Source organism: Paramisgurnus dabryanus, chromosome 17, assembly GCF_030506205.2.
Source record: "Paramisgurnus dabryanus chromosome 17, PD_genome_1.1, whole genome shotgun sequence".
In the NCBI taxonomy this organism is placed as follows: Eukaryota; Metazoa; Chordata; class Actinopteri; order Cypriniformes; family Cobitidae; genus Paramisgurnus; species Paramisgurnus dabryanus.
Window position 1 is genome coordinate 12,040,524 of NC_133353.1, and position 22,750 is coordinate 12,063,273.

At 39.0% G+C, this 22,750-nt stretch overlaps 2 protein-coding genes across 3 annotated transcripts in view; both read right to left on the reverse strand.

Annotated features, from left to right (window-relative positions):
* Window positions 1-4,145: 4,145 nt before the first annotated feature.
* LOC135787689 (solute carrier family 22 member 7-like) lies at window positions 4,146-12,253 on the reverse strand. Its single transcript, XM_065297597.2, has 10 exons — window positions 12,204-12,253; window positions 10,199-10,585; window positions 9,997-10,100; window positions 8,399-8,553; window positions 7,920-8,088; window positions 7,179-7,302; window positions 6,951-7,060; window positions 6,041-6,255; window positions 5,611-5,719; window positions 4,146-5,516 (listed from the first exon to the last, which is right to left on the reverse strand). Exons 2-10 carry the CDS (start codon window positions 10,577-10,579, stop codon window positions 5,237-5,239), a joined length of 1,647 nt encoding a protein of 548 aa, XP_065153669.1. The 5' UTR covers window positions 10,580-10,585; window positions 12,204-12,253; the 3' UTR covers window positions 4,146-5,236.
* A 5,693-nt stretch (window positions 12,254-17,946) lies between these two features.
* Window positions 17,947-22,750, reverse strand: part of ttbk1b (tau tubulin kinase 1b) — a 36,945-nt gene continuing 32,141 nt past the window's right edge. For both annotated transcript variants that reach the window (XM_065297453.2, XM_065297454.1), the window contains 2 exons: window positions 18,918-20,293; window positions 17,947-18,803 (listed from right to left, as the gene is read on the reverse strand). In XM_065297453.2, coding sequence (XP_065153525.1) covers window positions 18,350-18,803; window positions 18,918-20,293 — 1,830 coding nt within the window. In that variant the 3' untranslated portion in view covers window positions 17,947-18,349. The remainder of the gene's footprint in view (window positions 18,804-18,917; window positions 20,294-22,750) is intronic.

The window sequence follows — 22,750 nt, forward strand, 5'->3', positions numbered from 1 at the left end:
ACTTAAAACAATAATAAAAGCATTACTCTTTAGCGCGTGATTAGGCTTCAAATGCAGTGTATGCAAACTTCATTGTTAGACTGCAGACAATGTTTTGTTAAGTAGATTAAAGTCTAACACAGGAGTCATTAAAACTTTTATATAAATGTCTTACTTCAAATCAGTCATTTGAGAGGAACTCTTTCTGCAAATAAATGAATAACAGCAATGCACAACCTATTCACAAATAGGACAATGCCAGAATGTAAAAAAAATTGATAAACCCTAAATAGTTTGCATGTAGCTATTATTGGCTCTGCTGATCTCTGTGAAAGCTTTCACTAATTATCCTTACATTAAATTGATAAAATGTATTAAACATTTTCCCCAACTGTCTCCTCCTACTCATCTTCATGTCTGATAGGTTATCCGGCAAACGCTTCTGTGGTACACAAATACATCTGTCAGGGTTGCTGCAGGTTTCACTGCAAGTCAAATTTCAGACTTTTTAAGACCTTTTTAAGACAATTATGAGTGAAATTTAAGACCAATGCAACACAATGATCTTGATGATATGTTTTTATTTTTATTATATACATTTTTTTGACAAATAAAATCCAATAATATGGGAAGATCAGTTTGGTCAGCTGCTGATATGTGCCTTGTTAACATGTTTTACACTTTGTCCACCCATACGTTATATGCATAAATATGCACTATACAGCCATCGCATTTATTCACCTCTCTAATTATACAATAACTAAATAAAAATGATATTACCATTAAAAGGCTGTTCGTGGTTTGTTGTCTGTTGCTAACAAGGCCGTTTCTAATTTTTTTTGCCTTCACTTATCCAACCTATTACTAATTATAAACAGATCTCTTGCCACTGGTTGTTTCTCTCCTTATCCAAAAGTAGCTGCCATCACCCAAATTCTTAAAAAGTCTGGCCTTGATAACAATGATCTGAACAATTATAGACCCATATCAAATTTCCCATTTGTTGCTAAATTACTGGAGAAGGTAGTTGTAGCACAACTGCAGTCATATTTAGAGAAACACAATCTTTTTGAACATTTCAATCTGGCTTTCGCCCCTCCCACAGGACAGAAACAGCACTTTTGAAAGTTGTAAATTATATTCTTTTGATCTCTGATTCGGGTGCCCATAGTATCCTTGTTCTCCTTGATCCTATTATATACTTCTTTCTCAAATATCTGAAATAGGTATGTTTGGTACTGCTTTTCAGTGGTTAACTTCATATCTATTGGATAGACAGCAATTGTTAGGATAGGTAAGAAAAGATCTCATAATGTCACTATTTCCCGTGGTGTACCCCAGGGTTCTGTACTTGGCTCACTTTTGTTTTTCATTTATGTGCTGCCACTGGATCAATCCTCAGATGTTATGGTCTTAATTTTTATAGTTAAGCTGATGATATTCAAATTTATTTTACTGTTAAACCCAACCTAGTCTGTCCACCCTTTTCTGTATTTCTTATATTCTGAATCAACCTGGATGTCTGATAACTTTTTACAGCTTAATGCTGACAAAACTAAAATCTTTTTGCTTTTCCCAGCACAACATTTTTATTGATATCAATGTAATTTGGGAATGTTGTTCAGAAACTGTCATCTATACTTTTATAACCTCCAGATTGGACTATTTTAACTCCTTATATAGTGGCCCACCTGCCAAAGCAATTAAACGCCTTCAAATTGTATAAAGCTCTGCTGCTCAACCCCTTAAATAACAAAAAATCTGTGCATATCACTCTCATCCTTTATCAACTTCACTGGTTTTCTGTGAACAATCTTATCCAGTTCAAACTCTTAATCTTATTTTATAAGGCCTGTCATGGCCTCGCACCTCAATATCTTGTCGAGTTAGTGTACCCTTATGTTCCTGCCCAGACCTTTTCTTTCAGTTTATGGAATAATTTGCCCCATAATCTTTGTGCTACCTCCTCTCTTCAGACTTTTAAGTCTCAACTTAAAACTTATCTATTCACTTTGCTCAGTAAAGAATTTCTCTTTCCTTCCTGCTTCTCTATCTTTTTGTTTGTATGTTACACAAACCCCCCTTGATATACTGTAGGACTAAGTGATGTTTATCATCTGATTGCTGGAGCTCTTATGTAAATTATCTTTAGTTATTTGTTGTCAGCCTCTGTGCTTTTGAATGTTCCCTTCTGACTGTCTGTTATATTTTGTTTGTCAATTGATTGTATTTTGTTTGTATATTTTTAGTTATTTTTAGTTTTTCACCAAAAATTATTTTAGCTGGGTTTTTGCCGGCAAAGTAACAAATATCAAAGATAGTTTGAGAGATTTCCTTATGTAATTTGTAGATACTCTAAATAAATAAAATATTATTACTTCATAAAATGTATAAGAAAAGTGTTACACAAAGATTCTTGATTTGAACTCACTGACTAAAATTTGAACTCACTGATCGGGTCATCGGGATATCACAGCAACATTAACCTGTCTGGACTAAAGATCAACCCAGTTATCCTTCACCGACAGACAGCCAGAGACAGAGTTCAAAATGTGAAACTTTACTACACCTGCCAACTATTATTTTAAATCTGTTTATATTTCTTAAAGGTCTATGATATCTCTTCTGCCATCTAGAGGTTCTGTAATTTATTGTCATTATTACAAAGTCTGAACATTTATCAATCAAAAGCAGTATTTCTTTCCAGCAGAAAAGTTAACACGCAGAGGCCATTTCAACAGACAATACCCCTGATATTACTAAAGAAATCATATTTAAACTTTCATTTATCAAATGCATACACTCAAACACACATTTACATAATTTAAAATCAATTTTTTAGGCATATAGACATTAATTTTTATTTATTATCACATGGTCAGGGCCGGAGGAATTTCTTAATACAGCTTAATTAACGGGAATATACTGCACTTTAAAAAAATGCAGCATGAACTTAAAACAACCTGCAAGTCAAGTCAATGTTCTATTTTAAGTTTTGACCTGTGAATAGTTGACATAAATAATAGCTTATGTTTTTACTCATTTTTTAAGTTAAAGTAGCATAAGAATATTTGTTGATTTGACAAAAATTCTGCATTTTTTTACAGTGTTTATGTGTAAGATTGTCTTTAAGTGACAGTTTGTAATTAATAGCAAAGCCTAGGGTAGATGTGATATTCAGTTGAAGCTGTACATGGTGTATTATAGACGGTTTCAACTTTAAAGGGGGGGTTTAATGGTATTTCAAGCATTCTGACTTATTAACACAGTTATAGAGTTGTTTCCTCATGCTAAACGTAGGCAAAGTGTCAAAAATGCAGTTGGGCGTGTTTCAGAGTATTTCTGTGCCGAATGCACTTCGCCAGGGTTCGTACAAGTTTCGGCTAATTTTTTTCGATTACGGTTCTAACTGACGTTTCAGGGGTTTTCGATACGTATCACTTCTTTATATGGGCTTCCGCCGGAAAACTTCCCCTGGAAAACCCCGCCCAGCCGTCAGTCAGCGGGAGACGCTAGAGCTTGCTAACAGCTTATCACGCCACTCAGCTTTGTTTAATTTCAAAAGTCAACAATGGCACAACAAGAAGTGTGTTTTTGGATGTAAGGAGAAGACATCCAGCCTTATGGAAACAATGGATTTAGTTTATTATCCGGATTAGCAGCGGAGTTTTGCGTGTGTGTGTTTGATGCGGTGGATTTTCATGACGAGTTACACGCGGTAAGTAAGACTTCTGTCTTATGTTGGAAATAGGCGCGTGTATATTATATAAATGATACGAAAATGTAGTGAATCATAAGTTAAAACAGTGTTGTATAGTGTTGCATGACTCGTACTCGCTCCTCCCGTGTTATAACTCCACCTTCTTCATTTTTTCGTACGTTATCGGAAAGATTCAGTAAAGCTAATCTTTCTTTTATAAATCTGATTAAACTAAAGACTCTTCAGAGATTTAAAGGATGTCATACTACTCCATAGGTACTCCAGATTAATATCAGAAATGCAGAAACAGCGTGTGTTACGTGAGCTTTAACAACATGAAAAAATGGCTTTTGTGGAATAAACATAACATCCGGTAAAATTCCACAAAGAATCAATTATAAGAGTCTTTTTAGAGTAGTTTATTACTGATAACAAGCAACATAAACAACAAGTAGATTACCTTAGTTCAAATCAGCTAAAGCGTATCAAAAACTACACTGAGCTAACGTTACTGTCCAAAATGTGTACTATATAATGTATACAATGTTAACAGATCGGCTGCCAAACCTCCCTTCACATATAGTGGTGATCCATGATCGCCATCACCCCTCGTCTTTAGGAAACCAAAACATTTTATATTTTCGACAACGTATTTGTTCCAGAGTTCAGTATAGCCACTAGCCAGATCATAAAACAAACAGAGACCGAAGAGTAAATTCTGTCCAGACGCTTAAAACCGTCTATACAATTCAATGAAACTAATGCAGGTGTGGGTGCTGTCCATGGTGCTGGGACAGATGGAGTAAAAGTATTTATTTATTTACATTATGCATTTTGCAAACACTTTTATCCAAACTGACTTACAGTGCATTACAAAACATTTTTTTTAACAAAGTGTGTTACACTGGGATCGAACCCATTTGTGCTGCAAGCGCAATGCTTCACCACTGAGCTAGAGGAAGACATATATAACTATATGTACAGTTGCAATTCTAAGGGACAAAAGATATTTGTCCAGAAATCTAAAGAAGTAGATGTCTGAAGCTATCACAAGATGTATATTAACAGCTTTTTAAGTGATACTCCAGCCGAATATCAAAATTACCCTATGATGTACTCACCCTGAAGCAATCTGAGATACATATGTTCAACATCTATTAGATGAGCACATTTGGAGTTATTTTAGTAAATGTCTTGCTTTTTCAAGCTTGATGGACACAAAAGAAGATATTTTGATAAATGATGGTAAGCACACAGTCAGTCGACTGTAACCATAGTACTTCCATAGTAGAAAAAACAAATGCTATGGAAGTCAATGGGTACCATCAACTGTGTGTTAATATCTTCTTTTCTGTTCAACACAATAAAGAAACTCATACAGATTTAGAACAGGTTTTTCGAAAAAAAAAAATGTAACGATCAGCATTTGCACATTTGAGGGACACGGCTGTAACAGTGATGAGTCTCAAGCTGTAGATAAATAAATAATATAAAACTATCAAAATAAGTAAAAACTAACAGTTGATAATTTAGTTACACTATAGAGATTTCACCCTATTATTGCTCTGACTCTCTTAAACTTATGTCTGAATTTTCAGTCTTCTCAGTCTTTTCAAATGCAGTCTTTTCCAAAGTTGTGGGGGATTTCCTTTCAACATCATCTATGGTTTCTGGCAATCTTTTGTTGGTGGTTTCAGGAAGAAGCGAAGCGATGACACCAGAAAAGATGGCAAATGAGCAGAAAATCATCTCTGGGATGTTATCTAATAGCGTGATAAGAGGAGCAACAGAAGCTCCCAGCCTAGCCAAGAAACTGGTATAGCCAAGACCATTCTGCCTGTAGACAAAAAAAGACATTTTAAAAACCAGATGAGCTCAGTTCTTTCTAAATTGGTCTAATGGTGTTGTTTAATGATGTGGTAAAATCTAACCTCAAGACTGTGGGATACAGCTCTGCAGTGTAGAGAAACACGGTAGTAAATGAAACCTCTGAAAGTCCTTTACCCAACACAGCAATTACAGTCCGGAACACCCAGTATTCTGAAGACATATTGACACAGAAGAGATCAATATGTGTCAAATTTTTTTCCTGACCATATTAGATCAAGCTGCTAAAAGTTAAGACACCCTTAAGCAAATACTTAGTTACAAAATGGTAATTGGATAGAACTGATAGAAATGATTAAACATATAATGATGTTTTGTGACATCATTCACATCAGTGTATATATGTATGTATGTATGTATGTATGTATGTGTATATGTTTATAAATAAATAAATAAATAAATAAATAATGATCAGACTTCTCCATAAACTAAATGCCTACTGTAACTATAGTTTGAATGGTACTGTATACAAACCTGCAGGTGTGATGATGTTGATGAGTATACAGAGTCCTGTTAATATCAATGACCCAGCTTGACAGAGCCTGCGGCCGACTTTGTCAAGAAAGAAGTAGGTGAGGATTTTTGCAGGGAACTCTATGGCTGCGTAAATGAAATGTGTCAGAAAAGGACCAAGCCCAAAGCCAGTGATGTTTAAGCTGATGCCATAGTATGTAAATGAAACGCCATACCTAAAAGAAGAGAGAAAGAATGTACTGAAAATCATTTTCCCTATAGCATTCCCCTTAGTAACTTTTAATGGCAGGGGACTATTTTCTGGCATTGCGTAATATCATTGCTCCTCCTGCAGCCATGTTACGGCAGCAAAGTCCTTGATTATTACAGAGTATAGTTCCTATCCATATCTGCCTAGAAAATCGCAACTTTTAATTTTCTGTCGGTCTTAGTACACAATGTACCTACAGAAGAGTCAAGTTTGAAATAGGAAAAATATCAAAACTCTTTGGTCATTTTTGAGGGCGATGCTAATGGTCTAATCGGATTCAATGATTGATGCTAAGCTATGCTAAAAGTGGTACCGCCAGATCCGGAGATCAGCTGAATGCATTCAAAAACTGTAAAAATCAAATGTTTAACTCTAGGGGAGCTGGAAAATTAGCACATTTTCAAAAAAAGTGGAGTGTCCCTTTAAGGGGAGTTTCAAAAGACATAATGACTTTTATACTGTAAAAACTGTAAACCCACCCCCTAAACGTAACCCTTACAGAAAACTTTATGCATTTTTACATTCACATACCATCTTTTATAAGTTATTTTCCTAATGGGGACAAAAAAATCCCCAAAAGGTCAAAAATGATTGGTATTAATATCTTTGTGGGGATGTAGGGATTATTACACACACATAGACACACATACACACACCTACCAAACTATGCCTGTAAACAGTGTAAGATTCCTCAGCTTTGGGGTTTTGATGAGGTCTAAGTAGGTATAAATGCGATCCGGTTTATCCACAGTCACCACAGTTGACAGAGACTGAAACGGTAAGAAACAGAAAGTGTTTTAAACCACATTATTAAAATTAGCATAACTCTTAGTATAAATACTGCACAATTGACAACATGTCACAGCTGACGGCAGAATCCCTGAATACCTCTGGCTTGACTCTAGATGTGAAGTCTTCTTTGTTATTGAACTTAGCACATTTTTCCAGATACTTGTAAGCTGTGTTTGGCTTATTATTTGCTATGAGCCACCGGGCCGATTCAGGGATCCACCTATGAAAAATGCAAAAAATTATTCTTAACACATAGAAGGCTTCTCTCAACCAGAAAATATTACATCAACATAATGTTGATTAGCTTGAATGCAGTGTAAAATGCTTTGAATGAAGGGACTTACCAGATGTATAAATGCAAACAGCATAGAAACAATATTTTTATAAAGAACAAAGCATAGCCAAAAATAGGCGGTAGGACTGTAAGATGAAGATCAAAGCATGTTGCATTTGAGAGGTCTTGGAGGTGCTCATGGACGTCAGTAATGCCACATTTGTGTTTTGTTGTTGTTGACTTAGAAAACATAACTTTTTCCAGCTGGGAAAAACATGACCTTAAAGTCAGGGTGCATGATCTCTAAAAGCCAATGTTGACATTTGAAATCACCTAAACAAACACGCCCCTACGCCAATAGAATCTGGACCTTCTTTTGATAGACCTGCCCCACACATACGCAACCCAGGCAACGATGTCGGGTACTAAACACGCCCCTTACCGCTACGAGTGTGTTTTGGGACTCGGCCCGACTCCCTTTTCCAAAGTGTTTTTCAAAAATCATGCACCTCGCCTTTAACTGGCCCTCCGCAGACACATGGCATGCAGTGCTGTTCCCTTACCACCAGGTGGCAGCTGCGAGAAGAAGTGGAGAAGTGATGGTAATAATCAACATCCTCCAATCAGTAATCAGATAAGCGAAACCTGCCAGCATCATGTTTCCTATAGCCCAGGCCAGACTGCCAAACACTGCTACAAATGTACGGTGTTTAGTGTCAACCCATTCAATACCTGCAGAATACAAAAAATCTGTATTTTAATCAGCATTACAATCATTACAAGTTAGTTTGAAATAATTATTTTGTCTTTTTTTTTCAAAAGTAAGTGGAATTTGAGAATTTTGAAAACTTTAAAACTTAACTCTTTCATTATATGCTATTTAATTCTGGTTAACGGCATAGGATGATCAGATTAAATGTGAAGGTAGATGTTATGCTTAATTGGCCATGTAAAACCTTTTTTTAATGTCAATAAAGGTGTTGATTTGAGAGAAGAAGGGAATACAAAATGTTAATGTTTCAGAGAAGAGGGAAAGACTTACTGAGCACAAATGATATGTTTGTGATACCCGTCAGTGCAAATCCACTGAAGAAGCGGAAGACGGCGAACATAATATAGGTAGTGGAGAAGGCGCTGGCAGCACTGAACACTATAGATAAGATGTAGGACAACAGCAACATGCTCCTACGGCCATACCTAAAAATAGCACAGAATCAAACATACTACTAAAATGTCACTTCCGATTAAAGTATCTGCCAAATTCGTAAATGTAAGAGCATTGAACTAAGAGCATTGAACTAAACAGAATTAAACAGCATTACATTGTAATATATTTTACACTGCTTTAGTATGAAAGTCTTAAGGGGATCGCACACCAGCCGCGCAGCTCAGCGTCGCGCCGCGTCGCGTCTAGGACAACTTGGAGGTATTGTAAACCGGAAGTGCACATTAAATAGCGCGAGCTTCGTCAGATAGCGTCTACTTCAAAATGCAAATGTTCGTTAGCAGCCAATGTTAATCGTTAATGATTTGGGACAAATATGATGTTATTTAATGTTAAACTATGTGAGTGGCGCTGTGTGGCGCGACAGGGATTTGAGCAACTACCTAAGTCACAGCTGGGCGGCGCGGACAGGCGCCACCTGGCAGCGTCGGTGTGCGTATACTCATAGAAAACAATGTGTTCGATTTTTTTAGAACGGCGCTGAGCGGCGCGGCCGGTGTGCGATCCCCTTTAGGGTGGGTTGCACCAACAAGGATTAAATTAAGCAGAGTTTAGAGCTAATCTAGGATTTGTTGATCTCAGTTTAATTTTAATTCGAGTTGTGTTGCACCACTTAAATTTAAACACAGATTAACAAATCTTAGATTAAAACTTTAAACTGGATTAAACCTTTTTATCTGCGATTTATTTTGTCCGCCATGTTGAATTTTCCGATGTAATAATGTAATTTTGGTATTACCTACATACACCGGTAGGCTAAAGGTCTGATTCAAATAAAAACATTTGACAATCTTTTAAAACAATTGTATTGATTAACAGATCAGGAAATATTGTGACAGGAAATATCGCAAAGCTCAGATATTGTGATATAATGAACATGATGTGTCGACGCATTTGTCATGAAGCGCCACCATGTGTCCATTCATTCACTGTCCTTCATCTGACTGGAGCGCGCGTGAGAGGAGAAGCACATACGAGCATCGGTAGCTGTTACCGGTCTTGTTAATAATCTTTTTGAGCCGCCTTTTTGAACAAACTCACTTTGTTGAGACGTTATAATAAACACATCTTTGAATAGCGCCACCACGCTCGCGGTATGTGTTTCTAATCATTTAGCCAGATGTTTAATTGAAAAAAAAAACATATTTAAACCTCCTCATATGCAAGTTTAAAGTTAATCCCTCACTGAGATTTAAAACAGAGTTTAAAGTAATGGAGCAACAGGATTAAAGATAATCTAGGTTTACTGTAAAATTTAAATTCAAACTAAATCAAAATGGCAGTTTAAATGAAAACCGGATTATTTTTAAACAGGTTTAAAGTTTGGTGCAACAGAATTATTAAAAAAGCTTTGATTTAAACCAGTTTTAGGCCTAATCCTTGTTGGTGCAACCCACCCTTAAAGTTTTACTTACTTGTCACTGATTATTCCAAAGAAAACTGCTCCAACCATGACACCCACAAAAAATATGGTTCCTGATGCTTGTGCCAGTCCCTTGTTTTCACAAACTAAATCAAACTGAAAGAGAAAATAGAGAGCGAGTCAGAGAGAGAAAAAACAGTGGTTAAAGGAATGAGATGGGACTATTGATGATATTTGCAGCAATAATACTCCACCTGTGTGGCCAGAGTGCTTCTGAATGTACTGTTATCATACTTCCATCCATTCTGACACTGAACTACAGCAAACTCAGAAGAACTAGATGAGTTTGACAGCAGGTGAAACTGAGGATGAGAGAACATTTGACAGGAAGCAAGACTCCCATCTTCCTGTGCTGGAATACTGACAGTCAGTCTCTCCTCCTGAGTCAGATTCTCAAAAATCCCATGATCATCCAAATGGCTGATGTCACAATGGTGAGAAGGGATGGCAGCAATAAAGTTGTTTAGCAGGAAATGGCATGGTAGTGTGAGGCGTGGTATGGCCAGTAGCAAGACCAGTGCGATCTGGTATGGCCCAAACCCATTTGCCTCTGCCAGAATGCTGTCAAACTTCATTTTGACCTGGAAAATCATTTAATCTGTTACTAAAACCATTCAGCCAATCCATTTACTTTGTTGATATGAATATGTCTCATGAGTATTTACACACCAAGGTTATGAATCTTATATATTGTACAGATTTGACTACTCTGACCTTACCTGCAACATTTAGGGAGTCTAAGGGACTGATCACACCAAATGCGTTTATGGCAGGCGCATTTTTTGAATGATTTTCTATGGGCAGTGAGCATTATGCTCGCTGTTTATGTGCTCCAAATTACTAAAATAAATAGCTAATATGGTAAAATATTAGTATTTATAAAACTGTACAAACCTTATAATAACTATTAAAGAATACTATTGTACTATAGTATAACTATAATATACTGTATACTACAATTTACTATATTAAATAATGAAGTATACTACAGTATTTTGTCATGTGGGTGCACTCAAATTAGTGTGCTGTTATTGTCACTTCAGTGAACTTGGGGAACAATGTGTACCAGTAAGAAAACTTTTCAAGTCCATTCCTTCACCCTACATTAGCCTCATAGCAGGCATTAGACCACAGGAGGTACAGAACTCCGTTTGAAGACTGTGAACAGCTGACACTCACACCAGCTGGACTTCACACAAACTCTCTCAACTTATCTGTAATGTTGGTTATGTTTTGAATAAGTATTTACCTAAATTGTCTCAATTATGCCAGGCACTACAATGTGTATTACTTTTTTGACTTGATTATTTTTGCTTACTCTTTCAGAATATCTTTATTTATCTTTTTTTAAGTGAAAATGTTCTCACATGAACCAATACTTTGTTCAGCTGGACTACATAAAAATGTCAACATTAGTGGAAAACGTTTTTAAAGTCCTAACAGGGGTTTAAAATCAAAAGTGGTATCTGTTGAAATTAGTTAAAGGGAAATAAAAATTATGTCATCATTTTCTCACTCTCATATTTTTACAAACCTGTATACATTTCTTTGTTCAGATGGCTCATGATCAGTTTGGTTACAAACATCCCTCAAAATATCTTTATTTGTGTTCATCAACACAAAAAATTTATACAGGTTTGTAACAACATAAGAGTGAGTAAATGATGACATAATTTTCATTTTTGGGTGAATGATCCCTTTAATGCACAATGAACTAACATGTACAAACAATAATAAAATTCATTGGTAGTTCATGTTAGCTAATGTATTAACTAATGTTAATGAATAGGACTTTATCATAAAGTGTTACCGATATGTACTATTTAGGTATATGTATGTATACTTGGTATCATCAATATGTACGGTTCCTCTGGGGTATTAATTATACATATATACATATGTTAATGTATGAATAGTCTATTTAAGTTATAATTATATTTAAATTTGATTACAAAACTTGCAATAACACCATATTTTTTTTATTCTTCTGTTTTCTGTAAATTGTTTTACCTTTTTCTGTATCATGTTTTTTCTTATCTTTACTGTTTTTTCTAAAAATATTTTCTGTAAAACTACTTTGCAACAACGCAGAAGCGCTTAAGAAATATTTTTGAACATTAATAAAAAAACAAAACTATTTAGTCTATGGTGTATTTTGTCTCTGATTCTTTGTATTATTATTATAGAGAAATGACTCACCTGTAGATTCCAGTGTGCAGATGCTGAAGTGCTGTGATATGGTATGAAATAAGTAATGAAAGGCAATCATAACAGCACATAAATAAAGACTAAATTAAGCCCCTCCCCAAATATCCTTACCCCTTTTTTTCTCCCTCTCCCCATCTAAAGACAGACAGAGATGCTACATCTTTAGCTGTCTTGGTTAGCACAGTTTATAACAGCAAAAGAACCCAACATTATATTGTTTGCTTGTTGATGCTGATACAAGTTTACCATGATGTAATAATTTTCCTTATCATAGGTGTTTTTCATCATTTTTAGCCTTAATTTTGCACTATTAACCCCGTACAAAAAAAATCCACGGTTTCAGTGTAAATTTTTAACACTCTGGTTGTGGATGATTAATACTGTTAATTTAACACTGGAGGTTTTGCTTTGTTCTTAAACACACAGTCTGTGGCAGTACTGGAATAAAATGTTCTGTCCAGAGTTTAGGACGGCTTGAAGCAAACAGGTGTTTCAACTGTTAAGCCAGATTTAGTGAAACAGTAACATGTACATCCCAAGTACTGTTGTCCTTTATCTCTTAAACAGTTGGGACAATAAGATCAGGTATTGTAATGACACAGTGTACTGGTTCTTTTATTTTTTTAACAGTTGGTTCAAATCTGGCCACATTTATTTTATAGTAGGTCTGTAACTTAAATAACCAACTGCTGCAAAGGTATGGGCGGTTTCATCAGTGGACTAAACTCAACTTCCGATATAGACTATTTCTGATAAAAAGCAAAATAAATAAGTAAATTACCTTCGTTCATATAGCACATCTAACCATTGAGCTAACGTTAAATTAATGTTTACAATGTTAGCTACAGGTCCTTGAATTCTATGTAAAATTACAGATTTTTTTTTTTTGTATCACAGAAAATTTCTGTAATTCATTGTGCCTGTAATTTTACTGTATTTTTCCGGCACCCCACACTGTAAAAAATTAGCTGTAATTATGCAACTGGTTGCCAGTAACTTACTGTAGAAGATAAAGACTGAAAATGTTTCATGTTCATTTAACTTTGAACAAACAAGTAAAAAACATAAATGTAAAATCTACAGTAAGTTATCGGCAGCTAGTTGCCAGTAATACCCAGTTATACTGTAATTTCTACAGACATTTTTAACAGTGCAGCTGCCGTAATTGTACAGTTTTTTTACGGAAGTATTTTTTACAGCGTGGCTGCCAAATCTCTCCACACAGTTGTGATCCATGCTCGTCGTCTCCTCTCGTCTTCAGCAAACCAAAACAGTTTAATTTCGACAAGGTCGTGTTTTGGTAGTCGGCCCGACTTCCTTTTCCAAAGCGTTTTTCAAACATTGTGCAGTCCGCCTTTAAAGCAAATGGGCCATGACAGCAGAAGGTTGGGGGACTGTGTCTAAAAACTGAAAGGTACGGGCAGAATACAAGAATACAATATTCAACAGAATACAATATTAACATCCAATCCAAATGTGGCTGTAATATTTGTCTCATAGCAAAAAGAAAACAATAACCAAAACAGTGATGGAACGTCTGTTTATTGAATGACATTTATAATTTGTACTTTTAATTGTATATTTCAGAACGGTTGTTCTTTAGCACAAGTTAGTCAGTCATGATTCATTAAACTCACATTCATGCAAATTCTCTGTCTTTATGGGCACAAAGGAACGCATTAAGGAGAGATGACCAAACATCCATCTTCGTCCTCCTTCCCTCTTTCATTAAATTGTTGGTAATTAAAGCAGAGTTTTTAGGGTTTGTGACAGATGGAACATTCTGGAACATATATTGCAGAACGTATGTCCTGTTATTTCATCCAAACAACAGCATGCAGCGGTTCTGCAGTGGGAGTAGTCCGAAACTAAGCCTTTAAGTTCATATGTGCACACACACATACACATATATATGTAGACCTCACAAAGAACACGGGGTAGTGTGCACTAATGACATTTTTCAGCACGTGTTTCTGTTTCTTCGGGGATGTTCGGGTTCTATCCAAGCACAGGACGAATAAAACACCAATGACTAAAGCAGGCCTGTATAAACACTCACTCGTGAATAGCACCTTTTAGTAATTTAAACTCCATCAGATGGCCTACAACCATTTAAATACATGCTGTAGACATTCATTGTGACAAGAGCAGCAGTAACATTACTTCCTACCTTACATTTACAAATTCCACACATGCTGCCTTTACACAGAGTATTGGTTCCCGCCAATCTGTTTTCAGATCACTGACGCGTCTTGGTGTGTCTCTATTTCAGAGAAGACATCTCTGTTCTCTTTGACCTTTCTCTTAAACTCTCTTTAAACTCTAAATGTTGCATACAGATCAGAACAGTGCATTTTCAGATTGAAAAAATGCAATTAAGTAGTCCTATATTCATTCATTACTCTTTTTTGTAACCTTTGTTGTTTTTTGGAACAAAAATAGAAATTTGTTTTCAAATATACTGCTTATAGTATCTACAGTTTTGCAAAAGACAATAACAGAAAAGAATGAGAATATCTATGTGCATGCCATTAGAGCAGTGCTGGTCGGGGATTGGTTAACAAAGAGATTTTGCAGACAAGTGTGTCACAGACGGATTGACACATTCAGCTGACCATGGGAGGGGCCAAAATTAATCCATGATTGACATCACATTGTAGCAGCAAAGTTATGTACCTGTATAGAGATTACATGTATTTATTTATACCAGTCTTAGGTGCCCTATCCCATTACATTTCTGCATGTTCTGCACAGAACCACCATGTTAAGACTATTCGTGTTGTTATTTGTGAGATAAATATGAAGTTCAACAGATTTCAGTTGATATGAAAGACTGCCCTAAACACAGAGAAACTGAATATAAAAGGTCACCTAATATACCTTCATTGTTTATAATAAACGTACGGTAGGGGTGTGACGAGACACTTACTCCACGAGATGAGACACGAGATTGAGTTCACTAGAATGAGATTTTCACACACTTTAGACAGAAATACTCAATGATAAAATATATGAGCAATAACCTTTAAAATGACAAATAATAATGATGATGCACTAATCAGTCTTAGTTCAGAGTTTTTTTGTGATTGTTGCGGGCAAAAGTCCTTGATCTTGCCACATGTTTTCCTAAAAAATGCGATGTGGGATTTATGCAATGAAACTGCGGGAACTTGACAAAATTGCGGGGAACTGTTTGCAGCTTTTCATTGATGTTCACTTCGTGTAATTACATCACTTCCTATCATTCCCATGACAACAGGGGACGTGGCTGCGCATGTGTGAAGTAAATGCTAAATTTTTCAACTTTCTGCTAAGATATAAATGACTTTTTACTACTTCAATCTGCAATTTATGCGGCAAAAGTGCGACGTATTTCAAAAATGAGGCCCCTGCATAAATATGCAGACTTCCGCTGATTAATCATTGAATTATGCCATCGCATAATCGCGTTTTTCTGGAGGGACTAACTAATAATTGGTGCAAATAAAGTATCAAAACAAAGTAAACACATGGTTTTATTAAACAAAAACATACACTCACATAAAGGATTATAAGGAACACCATACTAATACTGTGTTTGAGCCCCTTTTCGCCTTCAGAACTGCCTTAATTCTACGTGGCATTGATTCAACAAGTTGCTGAAAGCATTCTTTAGAAATGTTGGCCCATATTGATAGGATAGCATCTTGTAGTTGATGGAGACTTGTGGGATGCACATCCAGGGCACGAAGCTCCCATTCCACCACATCCCAAAGATGCTCTATTGGATTGAGATCTGGTAACTGTGGGGGCCATTTTAGTACAGTGAGCTCATTGTCATGTTCAAAAAACCAATTTGAAATGATTTGAGCTTGGTGACATGGTGCATTATCCTGCTGGAAGTAGCAATCAGAGGATGGGTACATGGTGGTCATAAAGGTATGGACATGGTCAGAAACAATCCTCAGGTAGGCTGTGGCATTTAAACGATGCCCATTTGGCACTAAGGCGCCTAAAGTGTGCCAAGAAAACATCCCCCACACCATTACACCACCACCACCAGCCTGCACAGTGGTAACAAGGCATGATGAAATGGGGTGTTGTGGCTTCACAAATGCTTTGCTGCATACCTCGGTTGTAATGTGTGGTTATTTCAGTCAAAGCTGCTCTTCTATCAGCTTGAATCAGTCGGCCCATTCTCCTCTGACCTCTAGCATCAACAAGGCATTTTCGCCCACAGGACTACCGCATAATGGATGTTTTTCCCTTTTCACACCATTCTTTGTAAACCCCATAAATGGTTGTGCGTGAAAATCCCAGTAACTGAGCAGATTGTGAAATACTCAAACCAGCCGGTCTGGCACCAACAACCATGCCACGATCAAAATTGCTTAAATCACCTTTTTTCCCCATTCAGACATTCAGTTTGGAGTTCATCTTGACCAGGACCACTCCCCTAAATGCATTGAAGCAACTGCCATGTGATTGGTTGATTAGATAATTGCATTAATGAGAAATTGAACAGGTGTTCCTAATAATCCTTTAGGTGAGTGTATATGGAATAAAAAACAGCATTGTTTATTATAACAAATGCCTGCAGAGGGCGCCAGCAGACTCACGATTGTTATTTGTACTTTCATTTTAGATTGAAAAACGCTCACATTTGGCCAAACAACATTTAAATCCATTAAATTTTTCAATATTTCTCCAGTTCTTTACAATAGAAACGATACAGCCACTGTTATTCTTGAGCAAGAACATGCAGACATTCATTCATGTTTAAGCTGCTGAGACACTTCATATGTGAATGATCAACAGACAAATACAAAGCGTCTCAGACTTTATATAAGTTCCCAAAGGAAGATTTTCGAAACCCAAACAAAAAAAGCACACGCAGTAAAAGACTGAATAATATAATGCATGCACTGTAAAAGGTTTTCCACAAACTCAACATTATGCTGATATCACGAGACAGTGTTTCACCAATCTCGTCACACTCCTCCTAACATGCGGTAATAAATGATTCAAAATATAAATTATGACCTACTGTGGCCTTTGGATGGTTGTGGACGGGGGGCCGGCGCAAAGTGGCGTCAGTTTGCTCAGAACAGGCGATACAATTATGTTCAAACAACATCTCTCATATTAGGTGACCTTTAAGTACATGTGGGACTTTTGTCTTAAAGCTGCAATTCGTAACTTTTTTATAACCAAACAAAAAACAGTTATTGAACAAGTACTGTACATACAAAATCAACTTTCAAAACTCTGTATCCTTACCTTACCCAGATTGTATAATAATAATACAAGTGAGACTAAATTTTTTTGAAAATGACGTGATTTAACATTAACCAAAGTAAAGATAAATATGTAAAGTAACCTGCAACTTTACGTTTCTATCAGAGATGGCGATAGAGAGGCAGTTGCATGTTGCATGTTTTTTAGGGGTAGGATTAGGATGAAAACAATGCTCAATTGCTCATCCAGCGTGATTTCATGAGATTTGGGCAAAAGCTGTATCCCTTCTAGCCACAACCATTTACTTAAAGCTGCAATCTGTAACTTTTGCCCTTTCTATCGCCATTTCTGATAGAAACTTAAAATTGCAGGTTAAGTAAAGCTTTTTATAGATTGAGACATTTTTGAAATAATTTTTGAATAAAATCAATTAATTGTCTGTCTATTTACCTGCAGTAGTGTAACAAGAGGAAGCTGAACAGGAAGTGCCTCAAAGCTGCAACTGAAAAAAAAAATGTAAAGCATATAATAGGATTGATTGTGTGATTGGACGTGACAATGGTGTTTAACAGGAGGATACAGCCTGTGGAAGCCTTGAAGTGATGGCAGCAATTATTTCCATTGAAGGTTTAAGGCATATGAGGTGTGTTGAACTGTCCAACACACTTCTTCATGATAACCACACACACACACACACACAGTTTTCTACACTCAATGTGTATGTGTGTAAATGTCAGAGGTTCTCCTCAATAGAGGTATTTAAGTAGCTGTTGCAGTCTCTTGGCTGAATAATATCTTTTGGTTGAGTCTGTTGTGGTTCATCTTCTGTCCAACACTGAATTTTATGGCCTAGCAGATGAGAAGCAATCTAGAGAATTCAGACTGGATGATCATAAAAGTCCTCATTCATTGCACTCTAATTATCTTGGTTTAGTCTTGGATTCCATTGGTTCTTTCTTCCCTTTTTGGGATGGGGTTGATGAGTAGAGTTTGCTCTTTTTGGAGGTGGAGTCCTGAGGTTTGGGTTTGGACTGTGATGGGCAAGGAGGTTTGGGCTGCTGGGGGTGCCTTTGCGTTTCATTGGATGTGGGCTGTCGGCGGATGCGCTGCGGGGAGGGGCTATCGGTGCGAGAGGTGGCGTAACTCCGGGGGGAGGTGCTAATGCTTCGGGGGGCATTGGGAGCCGAGGTACGAAAAACAGCGCGTGTGGCGGTGCGACTTCCTGGTGAGTGGGATGGGGACGAAGTTGGAGGACGAGGTGGAAGTGTTTTAGAGGGTCGGAGCTGAGGTTTCTGATGCTGTTGCGGCTGCTGATGGATATTTGTGTGGAGACTTGCAGACTTTTGAATCCTGGGATTGAGAGAACTGTTGGTTCTGTTGGAGAGAGAAGAAAAAATTTGTTTCATGCAAATATTTTTTATCATTTAGATTATTTTACTTTGTTTTGTTAGTTTAAGACTTGTGTGTGTGCACTGCTGCTTTACCCACCTGTACTGAATAAAAGACACAGATCTCTGCGTCTGTGGGAGTTTCGTGCTTCCCGATTGGTCGGAAGACCGCCTTATGGGTGTGGCTGGCCGAGGGATCTTGCTTCTGTTGCGTCCTTCAGCTCCTGTCTCCCGTCTAGCGGAGTCATCTGATTGGTTGGCTTCATCCTCAGATGCTGTCGTCGACAGTGTTGGGGAGCGGGAGGAGGCTGACCGAGATCGAATCAGATGTGTCTGTTTACGCTCCAGAACGAGACGTGCAAGGTGTTGGTGGTGGCTTTTGCGAATTCTTTGCAGCTGTTCTTGACTTGCCTGAGATGACTTGTCCGAGCCGGTTTCATCCTCCGACATAAGTACAGGAATGCGGCTTCGTTTTTGTGTCGACTCAGGCTTTTTATTGTGTAGTTCTGCTCCCTGTGGAGACACACCGTTCACATCTTCCACATCTGCATCTTTCTGTTGTTCAGGGGTCGGAGAGGGACACTTTTCTTGCTCTTGTTGAGTTTGTTGCTCTACTACTGGTCTGACATCCATTTTGGTTTCTGTAGAGTGCGTCTCTGCAGGGCCAATAGCTGTAGTCTCTGGTTGGTCAAGGGATCCAGCTAAAAACGAAGTCTTTGCTTCGTCACCACCACATGCTATTTCCTTCTCAAGTTCTTCAGATTTGCTATTATTCTCAGCTTTACTTTCTTCCTTTATCTTCTCATCATCTTTCTTTTCTTCTTCCCTGTTTTTATATTCCCTTTCCACTGTTATTCCATCTCTTTTTCTCTCTTGTTTCACTTCTTTTTGTTCTTCCTTTTGTTTTCTCTCCCCACCTGACTCGTCACGCTCCGCACATATTGCCTCATCCAATCCAGGTGAACGGCGTCTGGCTCTCATGACATTAAGATGTGACGTCTCCGCAATCTGGATGAAAGTACGTTCCACTTTGGTGAACGGAGGCGAGCAAGAGCCACTGGTGATCACAGCTGCAGTTGTCATAACGATAGGCCTGGGCTCCGACCTGAGGACGGAGGACAAGGTTCCGGGTTCAGATTCATCGGGCACAGGTCGCTCTCCCTGCGGCGTCAATGCGTTCAGGGTACCCTGCCCGTCTCCAGGTGAAACCTGGCCATTACCAGCGGAGACCAGCACCAAGGTGCGTGAGCCTTCTTCCTGATCGTGGTCTCGGTGGGCGGGGGCGGGGGCAAGCAGGGTGGATGCTGCACCCTCTGGGCTTCCCTCACTACTACGTGGGCTTCCGTCACTGCCTGAGCCTCGTGTCTGTGCACCCTCCTCTCCCAGGTCATCAAACATCAACACACCAGACATGAAGTCCACTCGCTTCAGACCTGTTTGAGAGGTGCTGGGTAAGCATTCAGTCTCTGCGATCTCCTACAATGGACAAAAAGATCAATGTGATAAAATGAGAAAAAATATTGAAAAAATGAAGAACCAGTTAAAAACAAACACTTAAGTTAACCGCAAATACACTGTAAAAATTCCTTGTTGCACTTCCAATTTTGAGCTTGAATTTACTTGAACAACTGGAATCAACAAGTCATTTCAACTTTTGTGGACTGGTGACTAGTGAGGATTTGGTATAAATAAAAAAAAAGGTAAAAAAAAATGTCACTTATTAATTCAAGTTGTTTAAACTTAAACATTTAGGGGCAGTTTCCCGGACAGGGATTAGCTTAATCCAGGACTAGCCCTTAGTTTAATTAGGAAATATAACTAGTTTTAACAAACGTCTCGGTTACGTATGTAACCCTCGTTCCCTGAAGGAAGGGAACGGAGACGTCACGTCGTGACCGACGAATTGGGAACCGCTTCGCGGGTGACCTATCTACTTCGAGAACTATAAGAAACGCCAATGAACTTGGCATGCAGGTATTTGCATAATGCCGGCGCCGCCCCGCCAGGTGCGTATATAAAGCGCAGGTGCACAATACCAAATTAGCTATATTATTGCTGAGAAGCCGAGCAACAGTGCCCGGCCTGAAAACAGCAATGGAACAGCAAACTGTGGCGACGGGACGTGACGTCTCCGTTCCCTTCCTTCAGGGAACGAGGGTTACATACGTAACCGAGACGTTCCCTTTCAGTCGGTCACTACGACGTCACGTCGTGACCGACGAATTGGGAATCCCTACCAAAACGCCACTGCAGCTGAACCCTTCCAGTGTCTGTAAAAGCCCTCCGCCCTCCACGTAAGGGGCGGAACCTAAGGCGAAATGCAGAAGGCCGGTCACTACCTGTTCCTTAACCCACGATAGTGAAGAAGCGAACTGGGGAAGCGTCTAAACTGAGCGGAGCTAGAACACTGCGGAAGCCATCCCCTAAGAAGGTTGAATGGATGACATAGATATATGAAACAACCGATAGGTTGCTCATAAAAAGTCTCTGAACAAAACATAGTATGCAGAGAGATGCAGAGCAGGCTCTGCTAAGGAAAACGTGGAGGATTAGTACCCCACGGAGTATACACACAAATGAATCCCACGTAGGGGACAAATGTGGACGCCTAGCCTACACAGGTTTACAGAGAATACATCAGTGATAGGTTGACAGCGGATGCTCCGCAACACCAGCTATCAGGGCGGTGGAGGAGAGGCAAAAACAGTTTTTGAGACGTTTTTGCCCCGATGGCCTTCCATATTGGTGCAAATGTACAGCACCAAAATAGAGGCTCCAAGCCGACACACGAGCCGACCCTCGGCATTCTTAACTAGTTAGTAGAAAGAACCCGAGTGGAAACCGGTTCGACACGAACACTATAGAATCTTGTGAACGTATTAGGTGTCGCCCAGCCTACAGCTCTACAAATATCTGTTAGCGAGGATCCGCGAGCCAGTGCCCAAGATGATGCCACACTGCGTGTAGAGTGAGCACGTAAATTAAACGGACAAGGCACATTCTGCTTTTGATATGCAAGGGCTATAGTATCCACAATCCAATGGGACATCCTCTGCTTGGTGACAGCTTGTCCAATACGGTGCCACCAACAGCACGCTCTCCTCGTCCTCCCGGATTTTGCATAGGGTTTGCGCAATGAGGCTCACCGGAGGGAACGCGTATTTGCGCATGTTTCACGGCCAGCTGTGTGCCAATGCATCCACGCCGAGCGAGTCGTCGGCTAGTGAATAGAACAGGCGACAATGGGTCGTCTCTGGGGAAGCAAACAGATCTATCTGCGCTTTGCCGAAACGTCTCCAAATCTGCTGAACCGCAATGGGGTGGAGTCGCCATTCGCCGGGATGCGCAGCCCGAGAGAGCGCATCCGCCTCTACATTGAGCGTGCCCGGGATGTAAATGGCACGAAGAGACCTCAAATTCTTCTGACTCCAAGTGAGGAGATGACGGGCGAGATGCGACAGGTGACGCGAGCGTAAACCGCCTTGACGATTGATGTACGCCACGGTCGCAGTGTTGTCTGTGCGAACTAATACATCTTTGCCCTGTAACTCGTTGCTGAAACGGACGAGCGCAAGATATACAGCCCACATTTCTCGGCAATTTATGTGCCAATGCAGCTGGGGTGCCGTCCAGACCCCCGAAGCCGCAAGCCCATCGTACGTGGCCCCCCACCCCGTGTCCGACGCATCTGTGCATACTATTGCATGCCTGGAGACCTGTCTCAGAGGCACACCGGCTCGGAGAAACGCACGGTCTGACCACGGAGTGAAAGTGCGACGACACGCAGGTGTAATGATAACACGGTGAATGCCGCGCAGCCACGCTCTCCTCGGGACTCGATCGTGAAGCCAATGCTGAAGCGGTCGCATATGAAGCAGTCCGAGCGGAGTTACAGCTGCGGCTGCTGCCATATGCCCCAAAAGCTTCTGAAAT

Bases quoted from the DNA above. Each gene is read 5' to 3' on its own strand.
- LOC135787689 (XM_065297597.2), bottom strand. From the start codon at position 10,579: ATGAAGTTTGACAGCATTCTGGCAGAGGCAAATGGGTTTGGGCCATAC. The intron at 7,061-7,178 runs GTATTCAGGGAT...TTACCGTTTCAG, and splicing joins CATCTAGAGTCAAGCCAGAG to TCTCTGTCAACTGTGGTGAC. The intron at 6,256-6,950 runs GTAGGTGTGTGT...CTCTTCTTTTAG, and splicing joins CTGTTTACAGGCATAGTTTG to GTATGGCGTTTCATTTACAT.